Raw genomic sequence first — 23,172 nt, forward strand, 5'->3', positions numbered from 1 at the left:
TTATTTAGAAGAACAAATAACATGCAATTGTATTGACTTGCTGTTTTCATGTGTCCTTCTGGTAGAGAATATTTGTGCCCTTCAAGCAAACTAGGGCCAGGCAGAACTCCATCAAAATATTGGATACTGTCATCTCTATGTCCTGATAAAAACAGTCTTTCCCTCTCAGACTGTCTGATTTTTGTCTTAGCTTACTGTGTTCCCACCTCTGTATGGGCCATTGATTGTTTCAAGAGCAGCAGTGCAAGCCTTAATGAACTGGCCAAATTCCAGTTTGGATAATTACTTTCTGTTTACTTGTATGTGCTGTACAGGTTTAATTGGAGATCATCTTGTTTGCTACTTGTCTTGAGCTAATCTATCCTTTAATGCTGATGTACCTTGTTGTAAAGCTGCTGCATTTCAGCAGTAGTTGAAGTGATCTTGGTGTCTAAGTTGGCTCAAGTATCCCCAAAGCTTAATTGAGATAAAAGCTATTATATGGCTGAGGGGTTGTTGTCCTTGTGGGAGACTGCAGCATGGAGTTATGTAATGAAATGCACAGAGGTTGGACACTCTGAGGCATTTTGTTTCCATAATGGTTCTTGCTCTCAGTTTCTGTAATTGCTGCTGATAGCAAATGTGATTGGGAGCTCTCAATTCTGTGATAAGTCAGTAAGCTCACGGGCTCATCACCTTCTTCACAGGTGTGGCATAGCACTGGCCCTTAACAAGCTCTCAGAACATCTGGACAGTTCTCAGGTGAAGCCCCTCTTTCAGTTTTTTGTGCCAGATGCTCTGAATGATCGGAGTCCTGAGGTCAGGAAGTGCATGTTGGATGCAGCTCTTTCAACACTCAACACTCATGGCAAAGTAAGTCTGAATGTTTCTATCAGTGGAAAAAAGATGTAATGGATGTGTAGATACTGTGTTGGAGCCCATAGATTTTAAAAAAAAAAATATTATAAACTTAGAGGTTGCTGTTACTTGTAACAGTTGAAAACTTTCATTTAGGAATTTTTGTGTTCAGAGTTGTTCTGTTAGTGTGTAGTGTTGACTAAGTGTGGTTCATCCCTGTCATTGCTATAAAGTATAATATCCCTGGATCAATTGGAGTTAAAATGGTATAAAACTAAAGTAATGAAAATAAAATCAGACCATAGGTCTTTTAATCCTGTGAAGATGAGAATTCCTTTTCAGGCTTCATGCAAAGAAAAACATGAAAGCCTGCTGATTGTTGGTTTAATTAAACTTAAAACATTGAGGAACTGAGGACCATTCTTCTCCCTGCCAGCTCTTCCCCAGCAGGGTCAGCTGGGGAAGGTATGCAGGATGTGAATTGCTCAGCTTCTGATTTCCTCATATGTGCCAGTCACCTCTGAACAGATGCCTGTATTCTTTAGTTTGGTCCAAGACAATTGGGGTATTTTCATATTATTCATTCTTTCATTGTGTTTCTTAGAAAAACAGTGTGAAGTTCATTTGATGTTTCTGCTCTCCGTTGGCAAATGGGGCAAGCAGAGGAGCAGGTACTGATGTTCAGGCCTGGGAGCCTGCAATGCTTCTGGCAGAACATCATGCTGGCAGGCTTGGGGATTCTAATTTTGAAGAGCTAATTTCTCTCTAGCAGGAAATATTTGTTGCCTGTCGGGATGGTACAAGGCTTTACGTGATGTGACACATGAAATGAACTGTAAATACAGTGTGATTGTTCAGTTGTTGGCTCAGAGAAGAACAAACAAGTCCACTGAGCATAGCAAATCTCATTCTGAGTGGACTCTAGTGGCAAGTTCTGTGGTTTTGTTTTTCAGGACAATGTTAACTCTCTCTTGCCAGTGTTTGAAGAATTCCTGAAAAATGCTCCTAATGATGCCAGTTATGATGCTGTCAGGCAAAGCGTGGTCATTCTGATGGGGTCACTGGCAAAACATCTGGACAAGAGTGACCCTAAAGTGAAACCAATTGTTGGCAAACTGATAGCAGCCTTGTCCACCCCATCTCAGCAGGTAGGTGCCTTTGGGAGGAGTTGCCAGGTTCCACAGAGAGGCAGGTTAACACCAGGATACTGTTAGGAATGGCAGAGAGGTGAAAAATGGTGACAGAAAGGTTTCACTTGGAGTGCATTCTAGCAGGAATTTCTGTTAGTAATGACTGTTTTGTCATCTGGTGGCTGGTGGATTGTTTTACAGGTTCAAGAGTCAGTGGCAAGCTGTTTACCACCTCTAGTGCCTGCAATTAAGGAGGATGCAGGAGGAATGATCCAGAAGCTGATGCAGCTGCTGTTGGAGTCTGATAAGTATGCTGAGCGCAAAGGTGCAGCCTATGGTCTGGCAGGCCTGGTGAAAGGCCTGGGCATCCTCTCTCTCAAGCAGCAGGAGATGATGACCACGCTGACCGATGCTATCCAGGACAAGAAGAACTTCCGCCGGCGGGAGGGTAAGAGACAGCTTTTCCCTCCAGATACTTAGCATTTCTTTTGTGCCTACTACCATTGTGGTCAGGTGAAGATCCTGCACCCCTGTGTTTGGTTTAGCTGCATTTATTTTCCTTAAGTTTGGCAAGAAAGAAATGGGAAATATCTCTTGTGAGGCCGTTGGTTGTGTATAATGTCCCAAAATTGCTCGATTCACATTGTGGTGGAAGAAGGATTTCTAGTCCTGGACCATATGGATGTGCCCCCCTCTCCTGTTTCCAAAGGCAGGTGTTGCTGGGGGAAAGCTTCTTTTCTGAGGCCACAAATCCCTACTACAGCATGAGCCACAAGGGCAAGATAGCAAGAGACTTCCTGTTGTGAGATTTGAGTGCTTTTGGAACAATATTTGGCAAATTGTATCTTCTTTTCCCATCCTCCTTAAATGAAGTTTTATTTTGCTCTGACTGTCTTTTTTGGGTTTTTAGGGGCTCTGTTTGCCTTTGAGATGCTCTGCAGCATGCTCGGGAAGCTATTTGAGCCCTATGTGGTTCACGTGCTGCCTCACCTGCTGCTTTGTTTTGGAGATGGGAACCAGTATGTGCGAGAGGTAAGGTGCCTTAAATTCCTGCTATTGCAGAGCATTAAAAAACCCAGATGGAATGGATATGGATGTGAATCCTGTTTGTAATAAGGCAAATAGAGAAGATGACCTGTCCCTTGAGATACCACTAATAACAATTTGATCTTCTTAGTAACTGGAAGCATCTGATTTCATTGACCATTAATTGGGAGCTACTTAGCCAGCTGCGCCATTGTGCTGAGACACTAGTTACATGAAGGCTTTGTTCCCAGAGAGTCTCAGAGGAAGGAAAACAGTGTTGTGTCACAGTTTGTAAGTGTTCTCTTCTCCTTGGAGGCTGCAGATGACTGTGCCAAAGCTGTAATGAGCAATCTGAGTACTCACGGAGTGAAGCTGGTTTTGCCATCACTTCTTGCGGCATTAGAAGAGGAATCTTGGAGAACTAAAGCTGGTATGGACCGATATGCGCCTGACATGATTGAGAGTGACCCACAGTTCCATTTGTTGTCGTCCCCTTTGTGTATTCCTTCATCCCTTCAGATGGCCACGATGGTTTATTGTCTTATAAGGGACTGTGGAACTTCTCCAGCTTTTTACAGCTGAGTTCCCTGACACATTTGAGTAACCCTTTTTTCCCTGGCATATTCAAGGGACGGTTTGTATCCTGTCTCTATAGTGATACTTCAGAACCTGGAATTTTCTTAACACATTCCTTTTCCCTTGTACAAAAGAGAAGTATTTTTTTGTGTCTTTAGGTAGCATAGAGTGACAATGCATTTCAGCCTTTCTTTGTGCTCTCTGACTGCTGGATTTGAGTTTGAAGTAAATGTGATCATCATCTCATGTCAGTTCTTAATACTGTGTTTTGTCTTTTCTCTTTTTTTTCTTGGCGTACTTTGTTCACAGGGTCAGTGGAATTGCTGGGGGCTATGGCATACTGTGCTCCCAAACAACTCTCTTCCTGTTTACCCAACATCGTGCCCAAACTCACTGAAGTGCTGACAGATTCCCATGTGAAGGTGCAGAATGCAGGGCAGCAGGCTCTCAGGCAGATTGGATCTGTCATCAGGAATCCAGAGATCCTGGGTAAGACCTGTCTGTGCATCTCCAGTGTCCTGATGTGACTGTGGTTTATGACAGCAAGGTTTTCACAGTATTTAGGATTAAATGGAAATTTGTATAGAAATGGAACTAATCCTACAGAAGTATAACATGAAAGCTTAACAGCAGCTGTGTGCTTTCAGGCTTTTTAAATGTTCCTGTCCATTTTTTCAGCTGATGTTAATAGTTTCCCCTGTCCTTGTGCTGTGTGTTGCTTTAGAAGGACCTGAAACATGCCATGAGAACAAACCAGCTCATCCATGACATGTTTTTGGTTTATGTACAAATAAAATCTCTTCTCTCCTTTTAAAAAATACTCAGCAATTGCTCCAGTTCTGTTGGATGCTCTCACTGACCCCTCCAGGAAGACTCAGAAGTGTTTGCAGACTCTGCTGGATACCAAATTTGTCCATTTCATTGATGCTCCATCCTTAGCACTGATCATGCCAATTGTTCAGAGAGCTTTCCAGGATCGTTCCACAGACACCAGGAAAATGGCTGCCCAGATCATTGGGAACATGTACTCCCTGACTGACCAGAAGGTACAGAAATGCCCTCCAACTGATTACTATGACAAGCACTAGAGCAAATTTATTTGGCTTGGAGATTTTGCTGTTAAGGTAGAAAATAGTAGCATTCATGCAGCTTCTTAATTAAATGTATGTAAATGAGCAGATGACTATAAGGATAGTGACAGTTCTCAGGTCCTTGGGACTGTCAGCTTTGAGCATCTAGTTATTATCAGTTTATCCCTGCAAAAAGGTCTTATAATTTTTACTATATAAGAAATGCCCTAACAAACAAACAAATGAAACACAGATCAGCTGCTAACAAATGGATCCAGCGCTTGTTTGAAAAGTATTTGTAGGACCTGACTGTAGGCTAAAGATCTTTGTTTAATTTTTGTCCTGATAATCTCTACATTTAAACCTTGTGTAAATGTTAAGAGTGTTGGATTTTCCTAAGACACAAACTGCTGGGTTGTGAATGAGCATTAAAAAGGTTTTGAGTGATCTGCACAGAACTGGGGTTTCTTGGACTTGCAGAATAATTCACTATGTTTGTCTTTAGTATTGTGAGAGCAACTAGTTAAACTCTCAGGATGTTAAAGATGTTTGCTGATTATAAGGGGTGAATGTCCTTTACATGAAGGTGACTATGTTTTCTCTCATTTGAATCTGGTTCTGACTTTCTGGGCTCTTTGTTTTAGGATCTGGCTCCGTACCTACCCAGTGTGACCCCTGGATTGAAGGCCTCTCTGTTGGATCCTGTACCTGAAGTAAGTCTTTTGTACAAACACAGTTTGTCTTTCAGTGCAGTAGGTTAAACATTGTCCTAATCTGTCTGCCACATCTGTAGCACCTTTGACTGGACATTTTGCAGATCCCTGTTTCTGTTGTCTGTTAGGTGCGCACAGTGTCTGCAAAGGCCCTGGGGGCCATGGTGAAGGGTATGGGAGAGTCCTGCTTTGAGGATTTGTTGCCGTGGCTGATGGAGACACTGACATATGAGCAGAGCTCAGTGGATCGCTCTGGTGCTGCTCAAGGTGGGGACAGCTGTGTGTGAGCACAGAGCTCAGGTTTTCTCATATTAAATCAGATTAGCTGCTTGTTTCTTGTGTGTATCAGCTCTGTTCCCTGCTCATTTTCCCTAGGTCTGGCTGAAGTTATGGCTGGTTTGGGGGTAGAAAAGCTGGAGAAACTTATGCCAGAGATTGTAGCGACTGCCAGTAAAGTGGATATTGCTCCACATGTACGAGATGGTTATATCATGATGTTCAACTACCTGCCAATAACCTTTGGAGACAAGTTCACTCCCTATGTTGGTCCCATCATTCCTTGTATCCTTAAGGTATGTAGCAAAACTGAAATCTTTTAGTTATCAGAGAATAAAAAGAAGCCTCTAGAATATTTAAAGTATCATTTTCAATAAATGTGGCATGTGCAGAGACTTGTCCAACTTGGCTGGACTATTTAAAAAAAAGAAAGTGTATTTAAATTATAAACTGTTTCTTCTAAGTTATTGGCTTGCTGTCTTTTACTTGTGATCACTAGTCAGTTTTTGAAGTCGTCTTTGTGCATTGACAACTCCATAGTTCACTTGGTTTTCATGGAGAGAGAAAACATTGGTTTGTTTCCCTCCTGTTGCATGTGTGTATTGAAAGGCCGAGTTTTCAGAGCCCCTTTTGTGCCCGTGTGCAGGCCCTGGCAGACGAGAACGAGTTTGTGCGGGACACGGCGCTGCGCGCGGGGCAGCGAATCATCAGCATGTACGCCGAGACTGCCATTGCTCTGCTCCTGCCACAGCTCGAGGATGGGCTCTTTGATGACTTGTGGAGGATAAGGTAAGGCAGAACCAGCTTAGCCGCAAACATTTCCCTTCCACGCTTGAAAAACTGGTGTGATTTAGGCTCTGTGTCGCTTCTCAAAAAAATGCAGAGACCTGTGAGGCAAAAACAAGTGTCTCTTTTTGCTTGTTGATTTGACTATGATGCCTTACAGCACTTGAATCTGCAAAGGCCTGCCAGGTTGGATCAGGTTTCCTACTACCTCCAGAGCATTCATGCTGGATTATTAATTTTGGCGGTGACTCTGAAATGCACTTCCAAGGCAGTTGATGTGGCAATATTTAGCCCTTGTGTACTGTTTTCCATTTCTCCAAATGCTGAGCAAGTTATTGTTCTCCTGTTTATGAAAATGTGCAGTGGAGCACTCACAGCCAATAGCAGTTGCTCAAAAATTAGCTGCACTAAATGATTTGTGCCAGCTGAGTGCTGCTAAGTACTCTTTACCCCAGGTGAATGTCGTTTGGGTTACACAGATGGGAGCAATGTCTTGTTCCTTTTTAGAGTCAAGGCTATTCTCAGATTCATTGTTTTGATTTGAAAATTCTCTCAGCCCTTCAGTTTGGAATTCACTCCTTCCCTTTATCATGCTGCTTTGAGCCATGTTGGCAGACTGATGTTGCACATCAGCCCATGCAGCATTTCAGTGCAGACCCAGCTGTGCTTTACATCTGGCTCTGGTCTGTAGCTCCAGTCTGTCTTGTCAGAACTGGACAGGTACTGCCTGAGTGCCCTGTTTGTAACACTTGACTTGCTCCTGTTGCCAGGTTTAGCTCAGTTCAGCTCCTTGGAGACCTTCTATTCCATATCTCAGGAGTCACTGGAAAAATGACCACAGAAACTGCCTCAGAGGATGACAACTTTGGAACAGCCCAGTCAAACAAGGTAAAGCCATTCTTGCCTGTTGTGCCTTTATTTTTTTCAAATTCTCCTATTTTTAATCAGCATGGACAGCCTGCTGGAAAGACATACTGAATAATCACATATTCTGTTCTTTTTATAGATTTCAGGGGCAGATAATACAATTCTGTGCTATTTCTTTCCAGGCTATCATTAATGCTCTGGGAGTGGAGAGGAGGAACAGGGTGCTGGCGGGGCTGTACATGGGCCGCTCGGACACGCAGCTGGTGGTGCGCCAGGCCTCCTTACATGTCTGGAAAATCGTTGTCTCCAACACTCCTCGCACGCTGCGGGAAATCCTGCCAACACTCTTTGGGCTTCTGCTGAAATTCCTGGCCAGTACTTGTGCAGATAAGCGAACGGTAAGGAATTAAGTTGTGCCTTCCTGATCCTGCAGGTGACTGTAGAAGATAACTCCTGAGGAACACAGGATAATTCTTCTCCAAAGCTATCATCAATTTAACTGTTCTGAGCATGAGCATGTCTGAATTCTCTGTTTGCTGAAGGCAGCTGTGATTGTGATGACAGTAAAACTGGTTTTTGATGGTTATCTGTAATACTGTTTCCATTCCTACTGCTCTGCCTGCACTGTGAACTGTAGCATATGGTCAAAAGTGAACATTTGCTCACAGTTCACCTTTTAAAGTTTTATAAAAAAGAAAAATAATTAATATGTTTTTGGGGACAGGTTGCAGCACGGACATTAGGAGACCTTGTGCGAAAGTTAGGGGAGAAGATTCTTCCTGAAATCATTCCTATCCTGGAAGATGGACTGAGATCAGACAAGAGTGATGAGAGGCAAGGAGTCTGCATTGGTTTGAGTGAGATCATGAAATCAACCAGCAGAGATGCGGTGAGTCACATGTGCCGGGTGAAATTCCCATTTTCCCAGGTATTGATGTTATGCTGCAGGTATTGCACTGCAAACAAAACTACAGCCAGTGCTGGACTTGTTCTGTGGTCTGAAGTCAGCACTTGTAACTAACACCGAGTTGCTGCTCAGGCAAATTGTATGAATTTGTATCAGTCGGTAAATTTAAACATTGCCTTTTATGAGATATAGTACTAGAAATCTTCCACTAGGTAGCCTTAGAGCACTGCAGCTATTTGTGCTGATGGATCCTGCTTTTCTTCCGATATTATTCTAAGCACGCTGCAGTTTAGTTTCAGTTGTGCAAATTCTGAGTTCTTCGCTACTTTACTGCGATATGCGTGTCTGTTGTGCTTTAGATGTTCTGTAATTTTATCTCTTCATCTACAGGTACTGCTTTTCTCAGAGTCCCTGGTTCCTACAGTGAGAAAAGCACTGTGTGACCCTCTGGAAGAAGTTCGAGAGGCTGCAGCCAAAACATTTGAACAGCTGCACTCAACAATTGGCCATCAGGCTCTTGAAGACATCCTGCCTTTCTTGCTGAAGCAGCTGGTGAGCATTGCTCAGGATTAGTCAACAACTTGATTAATGATGTTGTGGGACAAGTTTTGAATAATTAACTTAAAAGAGGAGGAGGAATGTAGTGGCAGACCTTCCAGAGAACGGCAGCAGTATTTTGTCTCCTCCTGGAGTCACCCTAGCCAGTGGTAGGGAAGATCTTGTGGCTTAAGCCTGGGCCTAAGAATTGCTGCACCTGGCTCTGTGATGGAATTGCCATTGTCACCTGATGAAGTTGCTTGGCCGCTATGCTTGAAATGGAAAATCTTTTTGATGTGACAGAAGAGCTAGGTTTGGGTTTTGCTAGGTACTATGAGAATATGAGAACATTTTTGAATAGAAGGACTTGGTTTTGTTTTTATGATCACATGGAAAATTGTCCCTTGAAACAGGGCTTAGCTTGTTGTGTCACAGATCATTTCTCAGGTTTGTCTCTTTCTCTTTCCCTGTAGGATAATGAGGAGACAGCTGACTTTGCTGTGGATGGTCTTAAACAAGTTATGGCTGTCAAGAGCCGTGTGGTGCTGCCTTATTTGGTGCCAAAGGTACAATGGAAAACAAATTTTAAACTTTATATCTGTGCTGTTTCCTCTGCTTGCTGACAGTTTTCTTTGGACCAGTATGGCAAAAGGAAGAGCATAGTCTGAAATTTTCTTCTGATTTTGTGCTCAAAACATTGTTACTTGGCTTGTGATGCATAAATATTTCATGTTGTAGAGAGACTCCTCCTGAAAAAACTTTCTGCTTGTCTTAAATTTTTGGTGTTTTTATTTTTGTAGCTGACTACCCCACCAGTGAACACCAGGGTGCTGGCTTTCCTCTCCTCAGTGGCAGGGGATGCTCTGACACGGCACTTGAGTGTCATCCTGCCTGCCATGATGTCTGCGCTCAAAGAGAAGCTGGGCACCAGTGAAGAGCAATTGGCAAGTAGCACAGCTCAGCTCTTTGTTGTGACAGGCTGCCTGAAGATAGTGTACCGGGTTTACTTCCCAGCCCAGAATCTGTGTTCTCTAGACTCACAGATTGGATGTTTAATTCAGTCCATTAGCTTCTCCAGGATGAGTCTTTTTGCCTGGTGGCATATTGTGAGTCAAAAAACCTATGCTTTGCAAATCTATTTGTATCCATTTAAAAGTCTCCTTGGCCTGCTACAAGATACAATTCTCAGTTTACTTATTCCTGGAGAACTGCCAGAAAGTCTAGTTAACTTTGTATTTATTCTTGGTGTAGAAGACTGAGAGATTAAAGGGCTGCAGGGAGGAAATCTCCTACTTTGCATGCTGCACTCCTCCGGTACTGCTTTCCAAAACATCTGGTGTTTGGACTCCAGAGAACATCCTGGAGTTGTGACTGTGGACAGACATTTTCATAATCAGTTGGTGAATTAGGAATGAGTGACAGAGTCCTCTTGTCTTTCTGCTGTGGATACCCATTAGATCAGCTTCTAGCCCCAAGTCTGCCTGGAGATCTCTAATGTACCCACAGACGTGCTTGTAATTAGTGCTGTGACGCACAGCATTAAACTACCTAAATCAGAAGAATGTTATCTGACAAGACTCACAGTCTCTCATGGGTGAGTAAGATGGGGGAGACTGAGCTACTCTAATTTTTGTAAATTAGCCCTCCTGCATCTGCTGCAGCAATCAGTTCAGCAGAGTTTGGTCACTTGTTAAATTTTAAGAATTGGTCATACCTGTGTCTGCACCAGGACTGAGTCAAGCCTTTAATGGTTATGTGACCAGCTCTTTAATGAGAAACAATTAGCAAGTGGAGTGTGTTGTAGTATTCATCTAGAGACAGTGCTGGGGATAACGCGGAGAAACCTGGGGCTAAATTTGGCTTTGTTCTGTTTGAGAGCTAATGTAAAGTTAATTTGGACTCTTCAGGAGATGGCAAACTGCCAGTCTGTGATCCTGTCTGTGGAAGATGATGTTGGACAAAGAATTATAACTGAAGATTTGCTAGAAGCTACCCGCAGCCCTGAGCTGGGCATGAGACAGGCAGCAGCTGTCATGCTGAATATCTACTGCTCCAAGACAAAAGCAGACTACACTGGACATCTCAGGAGCTTGGTTTCAGGCTTGATTCGACTGTTTAATGACACCAACCCTGTAGTTCTGAATGAAAGTTGGGATGCACTTAATTCCATCACCAAGGTGAGAGGCAGCTTAAAAAGGTTACAGGAGTAATGCCTGACCTGAGAAGACTTCCCAAAAGATATCTGGATGTTGCCTGATCTTTGTTTACCCCTCTCTTCTGCAGAAGTTAGATGCTGGGAACCAGCTTGCCCTCATTGAGGACCTGCACAGGGATATCCGGATTGTAGGGAATGAGGCCAAGGGCGAGCACGTGCCAGGATTCTGTATTCCTAAGAAGGTAAAAATCAGAATGAACGCGGATTCATCACAGCCACAATAGCCCACCTTTGGGGAGAGCTGATTGATATATTACAGCTATTAGAAGCAGTGACTATTTAGGCATTCCAAACCTGTATATTGGAGGACTTTTTGTAGATTAGAGCTCTTGAGTAACCCTACAGAAGACCTGTCTTGCAGTGAGGTCTCTGACAATTCTGTTATGCACGTAATTTATGGTTGCTGGCTGCTTTTTGTGGGGGAGTAACACTGGACTTCTGTGCCAAATTTCTCTGGTTTAAAAATTCCCTGAGCTGCCACCACTTTTCTCATAGCAACTGGCTTAGTAAGGCGGAGAGGCATGAAATCAAACCAAATAAAAGTAGCTCTGTCAGTGTGGAATCAGGCAGCTGAAGGTCAACAGGAAATTGAGAGAAACTCTCCAAGTTTGTGCATCTGGTGTATAATAGGAGCAAAAATAAGATACATATTTCTTGCATCTTAGCTTCTAAGCTTTCTTATCCGATTTTCGTGACAGGGAGTGACTTCCATACTTGTGGTGCTGCGGGAAGGTGTTTTAACTGGTAATCCAGAACAGAAGGAGGAGGCAGCAAAGGCCTTAGGGCTGGTTATAAAGCTGACTTCTGCTGAAGCTCTCAAACCATCTGTGGTGAGCATCACTGGGCCACTCATTCGAATCTTGGGAGATCGGTTCAGCTGGAATGTCAAGGTGGCTCTGCTTGAAACACTAAGCCTTCTTTTAGCTAAGGTAAGATTCAAAGTATTGGACTGTGGTTTGTGAACATTTTCCATGGCAACCTTCAGAAATATCTGTTGCTGTTCATGTAAATACAGCTGGGATGCCTGCTGCTGTGGATTTGATATGTAGAAATAGCACTGTAACTGGATTGCATTCTTCCAGCAGCTTCTGGCCTACAAAAAAAGCCCCCACTGCACACTGAACCACTAGGCTTCTCAGAAATATTGATAAACCCTTATCCCACTTTCAAGTTATTAAAATCCACCATGTAATTAATCTCTCCTCTATCCATTATTTTTATGTATTGTTAAGTGCAAGGATCTTATGTATCTTTGAACAGAGCTGAGCTTTTATTCAGTGCTCTGTGTTCAAAAGGCTGTTCATGATAGTGTAAAATTTCTTCAGGCTATCCCTGTATTTCAGTATGAAAAAAAAGATGATTAGACTGGAAAAGGTCAAAGGTTTTGTGGTAAATTGTTGTTTCACGTTTTTCCTATTTCAGTAGTGCGTTAGATTTAACGAGGGCTCTCTGATAACAAACTGCTGTAGAAGAGGTCATGCTGTTTTCACGCTTTGATCTCTAGCTGCTCTTTAATCCTTGACCCCACCACTTTCCCTTCTTCCACTCTGGAATAGGTTGAGATTGCTCTGAAACCGTTTTTGCCCCAGTTGCAAACAACGTTCACCAAAGCTCTGCAAGACTCAAACCGCGCCGTTCGCCTTAAAGCTGCTGATGCTCTTGGGAAGCTCATTGTCATCCATGTCAAAGTGGATCCTCTCTTCACAGAGCTCCTGAATGGAATTCGTTCCAGCGATGACTCTGCCATCAGGTAAGCTGCAGCTGACAGCTCAGACCTTCCTGCTTACTGAGGGTGAAAGAAAGAGCTGGGATGAATGAACATAACCCTCAATTAGAATAAGAGGTGTCTATTAATGAAAGCAGTGGACTGTAAACCAAGATTGGAGATGATGGGACCTTCCTGTGTCAGAACTTGGGCTGTGAGAGTATTTAGGAGAAAGAGTGCTTGGGGTCTGCCCAGTTCTCCTCTCCTGCACATCCCCAAGCAGCCCACTTCCAGATAAAAGGCAGTATTGACTGTCAGTCTGACCTCTGAAGTAAAGCAGCTGTTCTTGTATCCTAAAGGCACAGATCCCTAAGATATGCACTTCCTGACATGATAATTTTTTTAATGTTTGAACAATCAGAAAATATCTGTGTGCGTTAGACAGAAAACATGGAACTACTGGCTAGCATGGAGTTTCCAGCAGTGCAGAGAGGGGATCACTCTCCCAAACTGTAAGGCATCTCAGTGTAATTGCTGTGCAAGGATCTACAGTTATGCAGAGCAAAATTTCTCCTGGAGGGTGCAGGAGAGGCAGTGTCTGACTGTAGAATGTGATCTCTTCCAGGGATACGATGCTGCAAGCGCTGCGGTTTGTCACACGAGGAGCTGGTGCAAAAGTAGATGCTGCAATTAGGAAGAATATTAGCACAGTGCTGCTGGGGATGCTGGGACACGATGAGGTACTGCTTCAGCCAGCTGCAGAGGTCCCCTGCTGCAGACAGTTCTGTTCTTACATTTAAAATCTGAACTAACAGAATTGCTATCTAAAGTAACTTCTGGGAAAATTGCTAATGATGTAGTCACAGTGAAGAATTGGAGATTCCTGACCAGCCCCTGGTAACTCTGAGAAGCCTCCAGTTTAATGTTTCCTTGGCAACTGCATATGTGGGTTTGACCTGTAGCTCCTCACTAACAGGTTTCAGTTAGCTCTGCAGTCAGGATTTGCTTTTTTATCTTGGAGAAAGCCAGTGGTACCTTCACTATAAACACAGATGTGTTTGTAGCCTCTCAGGTGAGGTTTTTATCATTCCATGTGAGAAATTTTTCAGATAATGGCAGATTTTTCTCCAATGAGAAGAGCTCTCCACATTTAATATAGGGTCTTCGGTATATAGCAGACAGCAACAGTAACATGAGTGAGATTAAATTAATCATCTAATAATTTCTTTTTTATGTCAGTCTCTGTGACAGACATGCAACTGGTGACATGCCAGAAATAGGAAAATTGAAACACTCCTGCTGGGTTGTAAATCTGGGGGAGAAGTGGACAGTAATGGGATGGTCACATAAGGAAGCCAAAATAGCTTCCAAGTGAAGCTTGGAAGTGTTAAATGAAAAGTAGTAGAGACTAGCTCATCCAGAAATGGCTAGAAATAACACTTAGAGTAAGTGAATCTAAACTTATCTCTTGTGAACTCATCTTTTAAAACATTGAAATTCATCTTTATGACTTCTCCATTTAACAAATCAGAACTTAGATAAGATCTGCAATTCTTCAGTCTTTGTTGGCTTTTTTGACCTTAGATTTGGTTTTAAGTTCCATTATGTACAAGAAACCATGTGAACTGAAAGAAATCCACAGGGAGTAGGAGTGAAATACTATTTATTTTCTCCTCCTCTTTATTTCCTGTCATCTTCTGACACTTGTTTTCCTTGCTGCCTGTCTCTGGGGTGTGTTGAGCTCAAGCCATGTTCTCTGTTCTCCCATCCCCTGTCAGGATGCCACCCGCATGGCCTCGGCCGGCTGCCTGGCAGAGCTGTGCGCCTTTCTGTCCGATGATGAGCTCAGCACTGTTCTCCACCAGCACTTACTGGGTAGGTGAAGCTGTTTATAGGACTGGAACAGATCCTGAAAGCAGGGAAGATTCCTTCTCAGCCATTGATTCAGGCTAACTTTGTGACTGAATCTCTGCTCTGTATTTTCTTGTGCTTTTCTTTGCTCATGGCTCTTAATTTGTGCTCTCTGGTACATAAAAGAGCACAGGCAACTGGTTATCAGTTGGGGTTGCCCAGACTTTATTCTCTGGATGTGTTATCTGATGATTTGATAAAAGTACTGGCTTGGCTGAGTAATTGCTGTTGCTGACACAAGGACAGTTGAACATGACAGGATATTCAAGGCAAGGCGGACAGGAGGGCCATCCCACCTTTTGGGAGAGCACTGTGATCTTAGGTTGGCTGATGCTAATTGCAGGCCACATCTGATGGCTTCACATGCTTTTGGAGAATTAACTAATTTGCCTCTAAGTTAGAAAAAAACATGAGTTTTATAGGACCCCAGTGTTTGAGAGTGTTATGGATTACTCTCCCCTGTAGGATTAAAAAGGAAGTCTATTGGCTGGTCAAATTATAGATGACCTACAAATATATTGGAGTCAAGGTTTGTCTAATTTTGAACCATCAGAAGTATCTGAGTTGAATAAGAGAGTCCCTTGTTTGTGTCTGCTTCCCTGCCTGCCCAGGTGGTGTTTCTGCCTGGAAAAGGTGTTGCATTTTAGCTCTGTCTGTGTGTCTTCTTGGGAGAAATGGAAGAAGCAGAGCATTGCTTTAGATGCTGCTCATTATTTCATTTTATGGCAGTGAATTGACAAACTGCCAAAAGCCTCTTAGATGAAGAGGACTAGATGGCAGGAGCCCTACCATTGTTGTGTTTTCCTCTGCAGCAGATGTCTCTGGCATCGACTGGATGGTGAGGCACGGCCGGAGCCTGGCTCTCTCTGTGGCTGTGAACGTGGCTCCTGGCAGGCTGTGTTCCCCAAAGTACTACAACAGTGTCCAGGAGATGATCATCAGCAATGCCACGGCCGACAGGGTGAGTCCTGCCTGACAGCTGGCGAGGTGCTGTTGCAAGCACTTGTTGGGGGCAGTTTTGAAGGTGTGTGAACAGGTTTGTGTGTCACCAATCAGAACAAAAAAGCCCAAGTGCCATCTGAAGATTCTCCCTTGGCTAGATTCAGTTTTTATGGTGAAATTACACAACTGTTCTGGTTCTTTGAGTTCTGATCCCTGGGGAGATGAAGATTAAATAATCTTTAACTGCAGAGTAGCTTTCATTTGGAGTAAATTACACTCCTGTTTCCCTGGAGAGTTCTCATTCACAGACCAAGTTTGCAAGAAGTGGAAATTACTCATTTTAGGAGGAAGATTTTAAATCTGGTGTTGAATGAGTAGTTTGTGGTAGGAATTTTGTGGAATTGGTGGGGACTGCTGCCTTATTTCTTCTGGCTCATGGTTGCATTGGGATTATTTCATCATATTACTCAATACCATTAACTCAGTGTTTTCCTGCTTCGATGCTGCTGTTCTTTTGAAAGACAGCTTTAGCCTTCCACAAAAGCTGACAGACCATGAGTTTGGTTTTAAAGGCTGTTGTTGAATTCTGCTGCAGTAATACCAATTCTTGTCTTTATGTTGAAGATCCCCATTGCAGTTAGTGGCATCAGAGGGATGGGCTTTCTCATGAAATACCACATGGAAGAGGGAGGCAACTTGCCTCCCAAACTTTCCAGCCTCTTTATTAAGGTAAGAATTTTCATGTTAACTACCTGCTGGTGTTCTTGTGTGATCTGAATCTCTGTTTGACCTAACTCATGGGTGGGTCTATCCAGTCCCTGAAAATCTAGGTATTTCTTTTTGAGGCAGAGTGCAGATAGAAGCACTGTATCAGGCTGCTTTGAAACTGTGAATACAACACTGCCATCCCTGCTCTAACACGGAAATCTGCTTTTGAGCTTTCTGTGCTGATTCCCAAGTCCGATTCTCAAAAATGCATTGTTCCTTTGCAGTAGCAAACAGCAGGCAGAGGCAGAGAAGAGTGTGAGGAAGCTGTCAGGCTTTTAAGATTGCTAAAGGTCAAACAACCTTTGCTAGAAATGTTTCAAATACCAAAACTCACGTGACCTGAGAACACTGAAGTTATCATCTTTTTCAGTTCATTTTAATTTAAATCGTTTTCTTCAGAATTCTTTTATTTGTTTGTTTCATTTGGTGTGTGGCTGGGTTTTTTTGGTTTCTTTAGTTGTCTGCCCTCCCCAAACCCCACCACACAGCTGAGCCATCCCTATTGGTAGACAAGGATAGATAGAGAGGTGATGCTGCAGCATGTTACATTTTCAGAGTTTACATTTCTTTGCAATTTACATGAAAAACTACCAAACATGCCAAGTTGACGTGATACAGACCAACATTCTTCAAAGCAGACTTTTTGTTTGAAATCCGACTTTTCTATATTAATGTAATAGTATTATGTTAAAATATAAAACATCACACTTGCCACAAAACCTTTATCACCATATTAATTATGCACTTGACATTCAGATACTAGCTTTCATGTTTTAAATGGTTAAGATAAAATACAAAACTCTCATTCCTTGAATATTGAAGTGAAATTCACTGTTAAAATGCAACCAATATTCCAACCAGAGACTGGCTTGGCTGTTGTTGCTGAGTGTGTTTGTAGAGGTGCTGACACTATCAGCTTTTCTGCACTTCGTGGTCATGGTCATTTCCTGAGACAGTTGAGATGAACATGTGACACTGTCATCAACTACATATTTAGAAATTTTCTACTGAAAAGTTGTCTTGTTTTCAAAGTTTGACCTTCTCCTACACAGTTTAGTCAGACTTAATAGGTAACAAGTGTGTATCTTGTGTACCTGTGAGTTGAAAACTGTTTGCTTTTCTTAGCATGTTTTTAAATACTTAGATTAGAAAAAAATTAACTGCTTTAAATACGTGTCCTTGGTATATCTGAATGTAAGTGTATCTTTGTCTCCTTCAGTGTCTTCAGAACTCATCCAGTGACATAAAGTTAGTTGCAGAAAAGATGATTTGGTGGGCAAATAAAAGCCATCTTCCCCCACTGGATACTCAGACAATTAAACCAATTCTCAAAGCACTTCTGGACAACACAAAAGACAAAAACACCAGTGTGAGAGCCTACAGTGATCAGGCTATTGTCAACCTTTTGAAGATGAGAGCGGGTGAAGAAGTGCTTGAGGTATGAGACAAATAAATAAACTGTAATTGTTGGTAGCAAGGCTGTGTCACCTCCTCCTGCTTTTGTCTGTGTGGTGCCTGCAGCCTCAGAATGTGCTGGAAATCTCTTATGAAATAGATGAAGTGGACATTCCCATTTTCATTTAGATCTTCAGCAGCATTCTCATGCTCTGAAGAAATCAGCAACACCTGCTCTGGACAACCTTACAGTGCAGTATTAATAGAACTGAGGCATTTAACACCCCCCCTTAAGCCTTGCCTGTGCTGAGTTCCCTCAGCTGGCACTGATAATTCATTGCTTTGGTTGCTTGGATGATCACAGTGGTGCTAGGGAGTATTTAGAATGGACTACTACATGCATCCATTTCCAGACCTGTTTTCTAAGTCTGACCTGTTTTTGGATAGTTCCCACATTGGGAATTGTAAAACAAGGTGAAGACTTTTGGGATGTTTGAAAGATTTTAGTTGATAACAGCGCGTAAGGTACTTACACCGACTCTGATTTGGAACGGTGTGTTGTAAGGAGTTGGTAATTGGTGCTGTCTCCCTTCCACAGTCAGTTTCCAAGATTCTGGATGCTGCCAGCCTGGAGCTTCTCAATGAAAGCTGCAGGAGGTCCCTGCGGAAGCTGGCTGGGCAGGCTGACTCCGAGGAACAGATCGACGACACAATCCTGACGTGATACAGCTCCCCAAGACCAGGAAACACTGAACCAACCGCTGCATCAGCATTTCAACTCCAACACCTATTAGAAATGTTTTCATTTTTGAAAATGTTAATTCTGATGGGATTTCATGAAAAGGACTCCCGGAGAGTATTTTAGTATCAAATATACCAGAATAGCCTTAATTAGACCCACACTAGATGAAAATTAAAAATTTGGTCCCCTTTTTGAAACAGATAATGTGCAAGAGACAGTCATACTAACCAGTACTGGTCAGCTGTGGCCAATTGTGAGATGTGGCTAGAGCACATCAGGCTTAAACTCTGGTGACAAGTATTTCCTTTCCAGGGTCCGTGCAAAAACTCCAGTACTGGAGGTATTGTTGGTTTTTCCACGCACCCTGGGAGGCAGGAATAGAACCCAGTGAAAGTTCAGTTGTATTGTTTCTGTGTACTGCTAACTTACTGCTTGTGACGGTTCTGAAGACTGAAAATCCCTGTAAAACCAAGTATTTAAATAGCCTTAGAATCACAGATGCGAAAGGGGGATTAAATGCAGTCTGTTTAGAGAAGGAACATTTAATAAAGGCTCCGACTTTGATCTTTCTGATGTAAACTGTTCTTTTTACAAATTCATTTGTCAACAAACTTATACTGTGATTTACATTTCAGACCTGTTTGTAGAGTGGACAGTGCTGTGATCTGTGAAAACCTTTTGCAGAACTGAGGCAAGACAGGGTTTAAAGCCAAGCTAGAACTGACATTTAATGAAATTTGTAAGTAGTTACTCCTGTTAATTTCCAAAGTATTCTTGACTACAGACAGCTTTTTAGTTACCCAACTTGCAAAAAGTCCTTTGTATTTACGTCTTCAAAGGCTTCACAAGATACTTGGCATTAGGTTTTTTGGTCAATGAGTTGTGCTGCTCCAAGAAAGGATTTTATTTTACTTGGCCACATATATCTCTCTTAAAAAAATAATTAACTCACTAGTACGTTTTATGTCACTTGATAGAAATAGCGAGAATCTTGTTGCAGAATACCAATTTTAGGAAGGCAAAATGAGCTTTACATTTCATGTAGAGCAATGGTTAAGTGAGCCTTATCTATTTTTATGAAACTCACAGAAGCTGGTTGCACCTGCAAAGCCAGAGCACTAAGATTTGTTATTTCATGTGGGTGGGGTGCGTATGTGTGTGTGTAATCTTCCTTGGTTGTAACACTGGATGGCTCAAACCATGATGATGGGAGAACACAACAGTACACATCATAAAATTTCAGAGCACGAAGTTGAACCCCATGGGAACACGTGTTCTGCTAGAAGCAATTTTCTGATTGTTATGGCAGTAAACTCAAGAATGTTTTTATCATCCTAATGCCTCAAACTGCAAGATAGAACCGTGAGCAGGTATTTGGGAGTGCTGTGATTTGTTCTGGTCAGAAGTCCAAGAATCCAGCAAAAGGTTCTTGGTGCTGTCAGTTCCTAGCCTGTGGTGTAGTGTCCTGACAACAGATTTGCTGTAGGAGTTAGTGGAAGGAACTTGGGAAATCAGCTGTTTTACCCTGTACCTAAGATAGGCTCAGCTCCTGCAAAACCATTCCTAGCTGGTTGCCACACAGTTGTTTATATACCATTCCAGGATGGAGATTCCATAACCTCTCTATGCCATCTATTTTGTCATATGAACTTATCAGACTGTCAGAACTTACCTCATATCTGAAGAAAAAGAGTTTTCCTTGCTGCTACTTGAGTCCATTGCTGCTTGTCCTGTTCCCACAGACACTGAACACAGTTCATTTTTGCAGCAACTGCACTGTCACTCCAGTGTCCTCAGCCCTGGATGAAACAAATTTAGATTTTCTGTGTATTTTCTTAGAGAATTCCATGTTTTCTAAACTTCCACTGCTGCCCCTCATGTTTGTTTCCTTCTGACTCCTCTTTGTCTCGAGGTGTCCACTGCTGGAGTTGTTTTGCAAGCCCCACACAACAAACACAATTGTCCACCCCAACACAAGGTCTGGGTGTTCCTTTGTTGCAACACCACCATGGCGTTGACACGTTTAGTTTGTGATCAGCTATGAAGCCAAGCTACAAAATTACTCTTTAGTTAATTATCTCTAATCTTGTATTTATGCACTGGATGCATTTCTACAACACTGCAGCGCTTCCCAGTTGGTCTGATGGAAGCTGTGTCCTATTTCATCACATTTAGCTGCATTCTGAAGGTGGGTTGTCATTCTCATTTTTGTCTTTCAAAATACTTGTGAATCTGAAATTATCTTTAAGCTACATATTTTGCACTGAATTAGTAATACTCAAGAGTGAAAACTCAACTAAATGCTCTTAAAGATCTGGCACCTTGGGGCACTGGAATGAGTTTCACATCTGATGAATTAGCTGTGTTTTGGGATCACAGGAACAGCAGTTAAACCATGCATTGCAAAAACCTTTGCCCTGAAACACGTATGAAATTTGATGCCATTCAAAACCTACTAAGTAGGTGTCAAAAAGCTCAGTGATTGTACTGGAATCACTCACTCCATCACTGCAGCCAGGAAGGAATGAAAAAATGGTAAGTTTTGGTGAAGAATGTCTCTTTCAGCTCTTGATCATGGGCACTTTGGCTTGCCTGTTCTGATTCCAATTGATGTTTCACATAAACATGGGAAAGAAAATTATATGTAAATGAAGCCTTTATTATTAACTTGTTCATTTTAGCCAGTAAGATCTTCTGTTATTTTGATGATTTGTATTTTCAACTTAGGTAGCAGCAAGTGGAAAAACTCATTCATCCTCCCAAACAGCACCTGAATTTCTGCACTGAGCTGAGTTGTTCCTGAGAGGGAGGAGTAAGAGGCAGGAGCTCACTTGCACTTGTGGAGAATATGCTGATTTTTCAGTCACAATGAAACACCAGATTTGGATTTTGATAGCTACTTTTTGCTGAACTATTTATACACTGCAGTATAATATATCAGAGATAAAATACCCATAATTTTTGCCACAACATGAGATCTGATAAATTGATTGTGCCAACTTGGAGACTAAGGAATTAATTTTTTTTTTCTCATTTCAAATGTCTTAAAAATACCAGCTGTCAGTAAAAGATAATTTTTCCCTACAACTGATGGTAATAACATCTTTGAACTGTCAAGCAACTGTCTCTGAGTGACAGCTGAACAGTGTGTATTTCAAGAAGATCAAAAAATAATTTATGAGAGAGGTTTTAACTTAGAAGGTGCTAAAAATTACAGTGGAAGAGAGACAAATGTAAAAGCATAAAACATTCAAATATTTTGATTTTTTTGATTAGTCACAGTTTTTACTGTCCCTTTTATTTGGTAACGTCATGACGCCTCACGCTTTTCACATGATGAGGTTCCATGAGCTTAAAAATACAGGTAATAGGAGTCACTGTCATTTTGGGTTTGAGCTGGTGGTTTGTGTGCTGGATTCAAGGATTTCCCTGCAGCTACAGTGTCCTCAGTTACTCTGGTGGTGCTGGGTTGCATGATGGGCTGCCCCAGTGCTTGTCTGGGGTGAATGATTGCGATATATATATATATATATGTGTGTGTGTGTGGTGTTTAAAATGCATGAGTTGCAGAGTGAATGTGAGCTGAAGGTCACAACTGGATTCCAGGATGTGAGGACCTTGACGGGGTGAACTTTGAAAACTGTAACGTGTTTCTGAAGGTCAAGATTAAGAAAGGTTTATAATTAAGTGGAACACCACCCACTGTCCCCGGCTGCCCCAGTCCCCACCCAGCCTGGCCTTGGACACATCCAGGGATCCAGGGGCAGCCACAGCTTCTCTGGGCACCATGGGCCAGGGCCTGCAGGGAACAATTCCTTCCTAATACAGACTCATTTATAATCTCTAACAATCCAAGATCTTTAGTGCTAATATACCTCTTCCCACCTGCATGACAATGCATGTTACTAAGACAGGTTTCATTAAATAATTCAACTTGATCTCAGGAGTTCAAGTACCAGTGAAAATGTGTTTTTTAGAAAAATTAATCAGAGAAAAGCTCAGCATTTTTCTTGTGCCATGTCTCTGCTTAGAAGTGGCGATCACCTAAAAAGTGACCATAGTCTTGCAGAATTTGTGTAGTCGGTGTCTGTGCAACTGATAAAATCAGGCAAGCTGCTGGTGGGCGTGAGGTCAAGGGCCTTCCTGAGCCATACACAGGCACATCTCTGGATTAAAAACCCCAGGAATTTAATTTTAAACTGGCCTGACTCGCCAAGCCTGTGACACACACCTGAGCATTTCATATCACTGCTGTGGGGCTCCTCACCTGCGGCTTGCGCTGGGAACTGTTCCTGTACCTACACAAAATCGCTCCTTCGGAGCAGAGCCGGGAGTGCTGGCTCTCCTTCACGCCTTTGGCGCTTTCCTGCGGGGCAGCGTTGCCTTCTGCCGCGCCCTCACAGAAGCACCTACGGGGACTAGGGGGGGACACAGTGGCAGCTGACGGAGGTCTCCCGGCGGCTGGGTACGGGGGGAGGACAAGGTTCCCGCGGAGGGGGACGCGGAGGGCGGCGGGTCCCTCACGCTGCCGCCATGGCCGCCGGCGCGCGCCACCCGCCCCACCCGCCGCCCCTCAGGCGCAGGCGCGGCCGCGCGGGGCGCGCGAGGGCGCGGCCGTTTTCCCGCGCAGCCGCGGGGCGGGGCCGGCGCAGGCGCGGAGGCGCGGCCGGCGGACCCTGGCGGCGGCCCCGCGCATGCGCGGCGGCGGCCCCGCTGTCAGTTCCGGCTGTTTGTCCGGGAAGTGGCTCCGGCCGGAGCCGCCGCCGCCC

At 43.1% G+C, this 23,172-nt stretch overlaps 1 protein-coding gene across 1 annotated transcript in view; it reads left to right on the forward strand.

Moving 5' to 3' along the window:
- Nucleotides 1-18,982, forward strand: part of GCN1 (GCN1 activator of EIF2AK4) — a 38,276-nt gene extending 19,294 nt beyond the window's left edge. Inside the window, exons 32-58 of the mRNA XM_066199379.1 lie at nt 687-852; nt 1,791-1,985; nt 2,169-2,415; nt 2,878-2,999; nt 3,309-3,423; nt 3,879-4,058; nt 4,395-4,615; nt 5,284-5,352; nt 5,481-5,619; nt 5,728-5,924; nt 6,275-6,417; nt 7,185-7,302; nt 7,464-7,679; nt 8,006-8,170; nt 8,579-8,740; nt 9,199-9,291; nt 9,526-9,669; nt 10,633-10,902; nt 11,009-11,122; nt 11,639-11,869; nt 12,497-12,690; nt 13,271-13,385; nt 14,424-14,520; nt 15,369-15,517; nt 16,123-16,227; nt 17,486-17,704; nt 18,260-18,982. Of these exons, the coding sequence (XP_066055476.1) occupies nt 687-852; nt 1,791-1,985; nt 2,169-2,415; nt 2,878-2,999; nt 3,309-3,423; nt 3,879-4,058; nt 4,395-4,615; nt 5,284-5,352; nt 5,481-5,619; nt 5,728-5,924; nt 6,275-6,417; nt 7,185-7,302; nt 7,464-7,679; nt 8,006-8,170; nt 8,579-8,740; nt 9,199-9,291; nt 9,526-9,669; nt 10,633-10,902; nt 11,009-11,122; nt 11,639-11,869; nt 12,497-12,690; nt 13,271-13,385; nt 14,424-14,520; nt 15,369-15,517; nt 16,123-16,227; nt 17,486-17,704; nt 18,260-18,385 (4,312 nt within the window). The 3' untranslated portion in view covers nt 18,386-18,982. The remainder of the gene's footprint in view (nt 1-686; nt 853-1,790; nt 1,986-2,168; nt 2,416-2,877; nt 3,000-3,308; nt 3,424-3,878; nt 4,059-4,394; nt 4,616-5,283; nt 5,353-5,480; nt 5,620-5,727; nt 5,925-6,274; nt 6,418-7,184; nt 7,303-7,463; nt 7,680-8,005; nt 8,171-8,578; nt 8,741-9,198; nt 9,292-9,525; nt 9,670-10,632; nt 10,903-11,008; nt 11,123-11,638; nt 11,870-12,496; nt 12,691-13,270; nt 13,386-14,423; nt 14,521-15,368; nt 15,518-16,122; nt 16,228-17,485; nt 17,705-18,259) is intronic.
- The last annotated feature ends 4,190 nt before the right edge of the window (nt 18,983-23,172 follow it).

This window comes from Chamaea fasciata, unplaced genomic scaffold, assembly GCF_029207755.1.
Source record: "Chamaea fasciata isolate MVZ Bird 193981 ecotype frontalis unplaced genomic scaffold, bChaFas1.0.hap1 SCAF_18, whole genome shotgun sequence".
Taxonomy (NCBI): domain Eukaryota; kingdom Metazoa; phylum Chordata; class Aves; order Passeriformes; family Sylviidae; genus Chamaea; species Chamaea fasciata.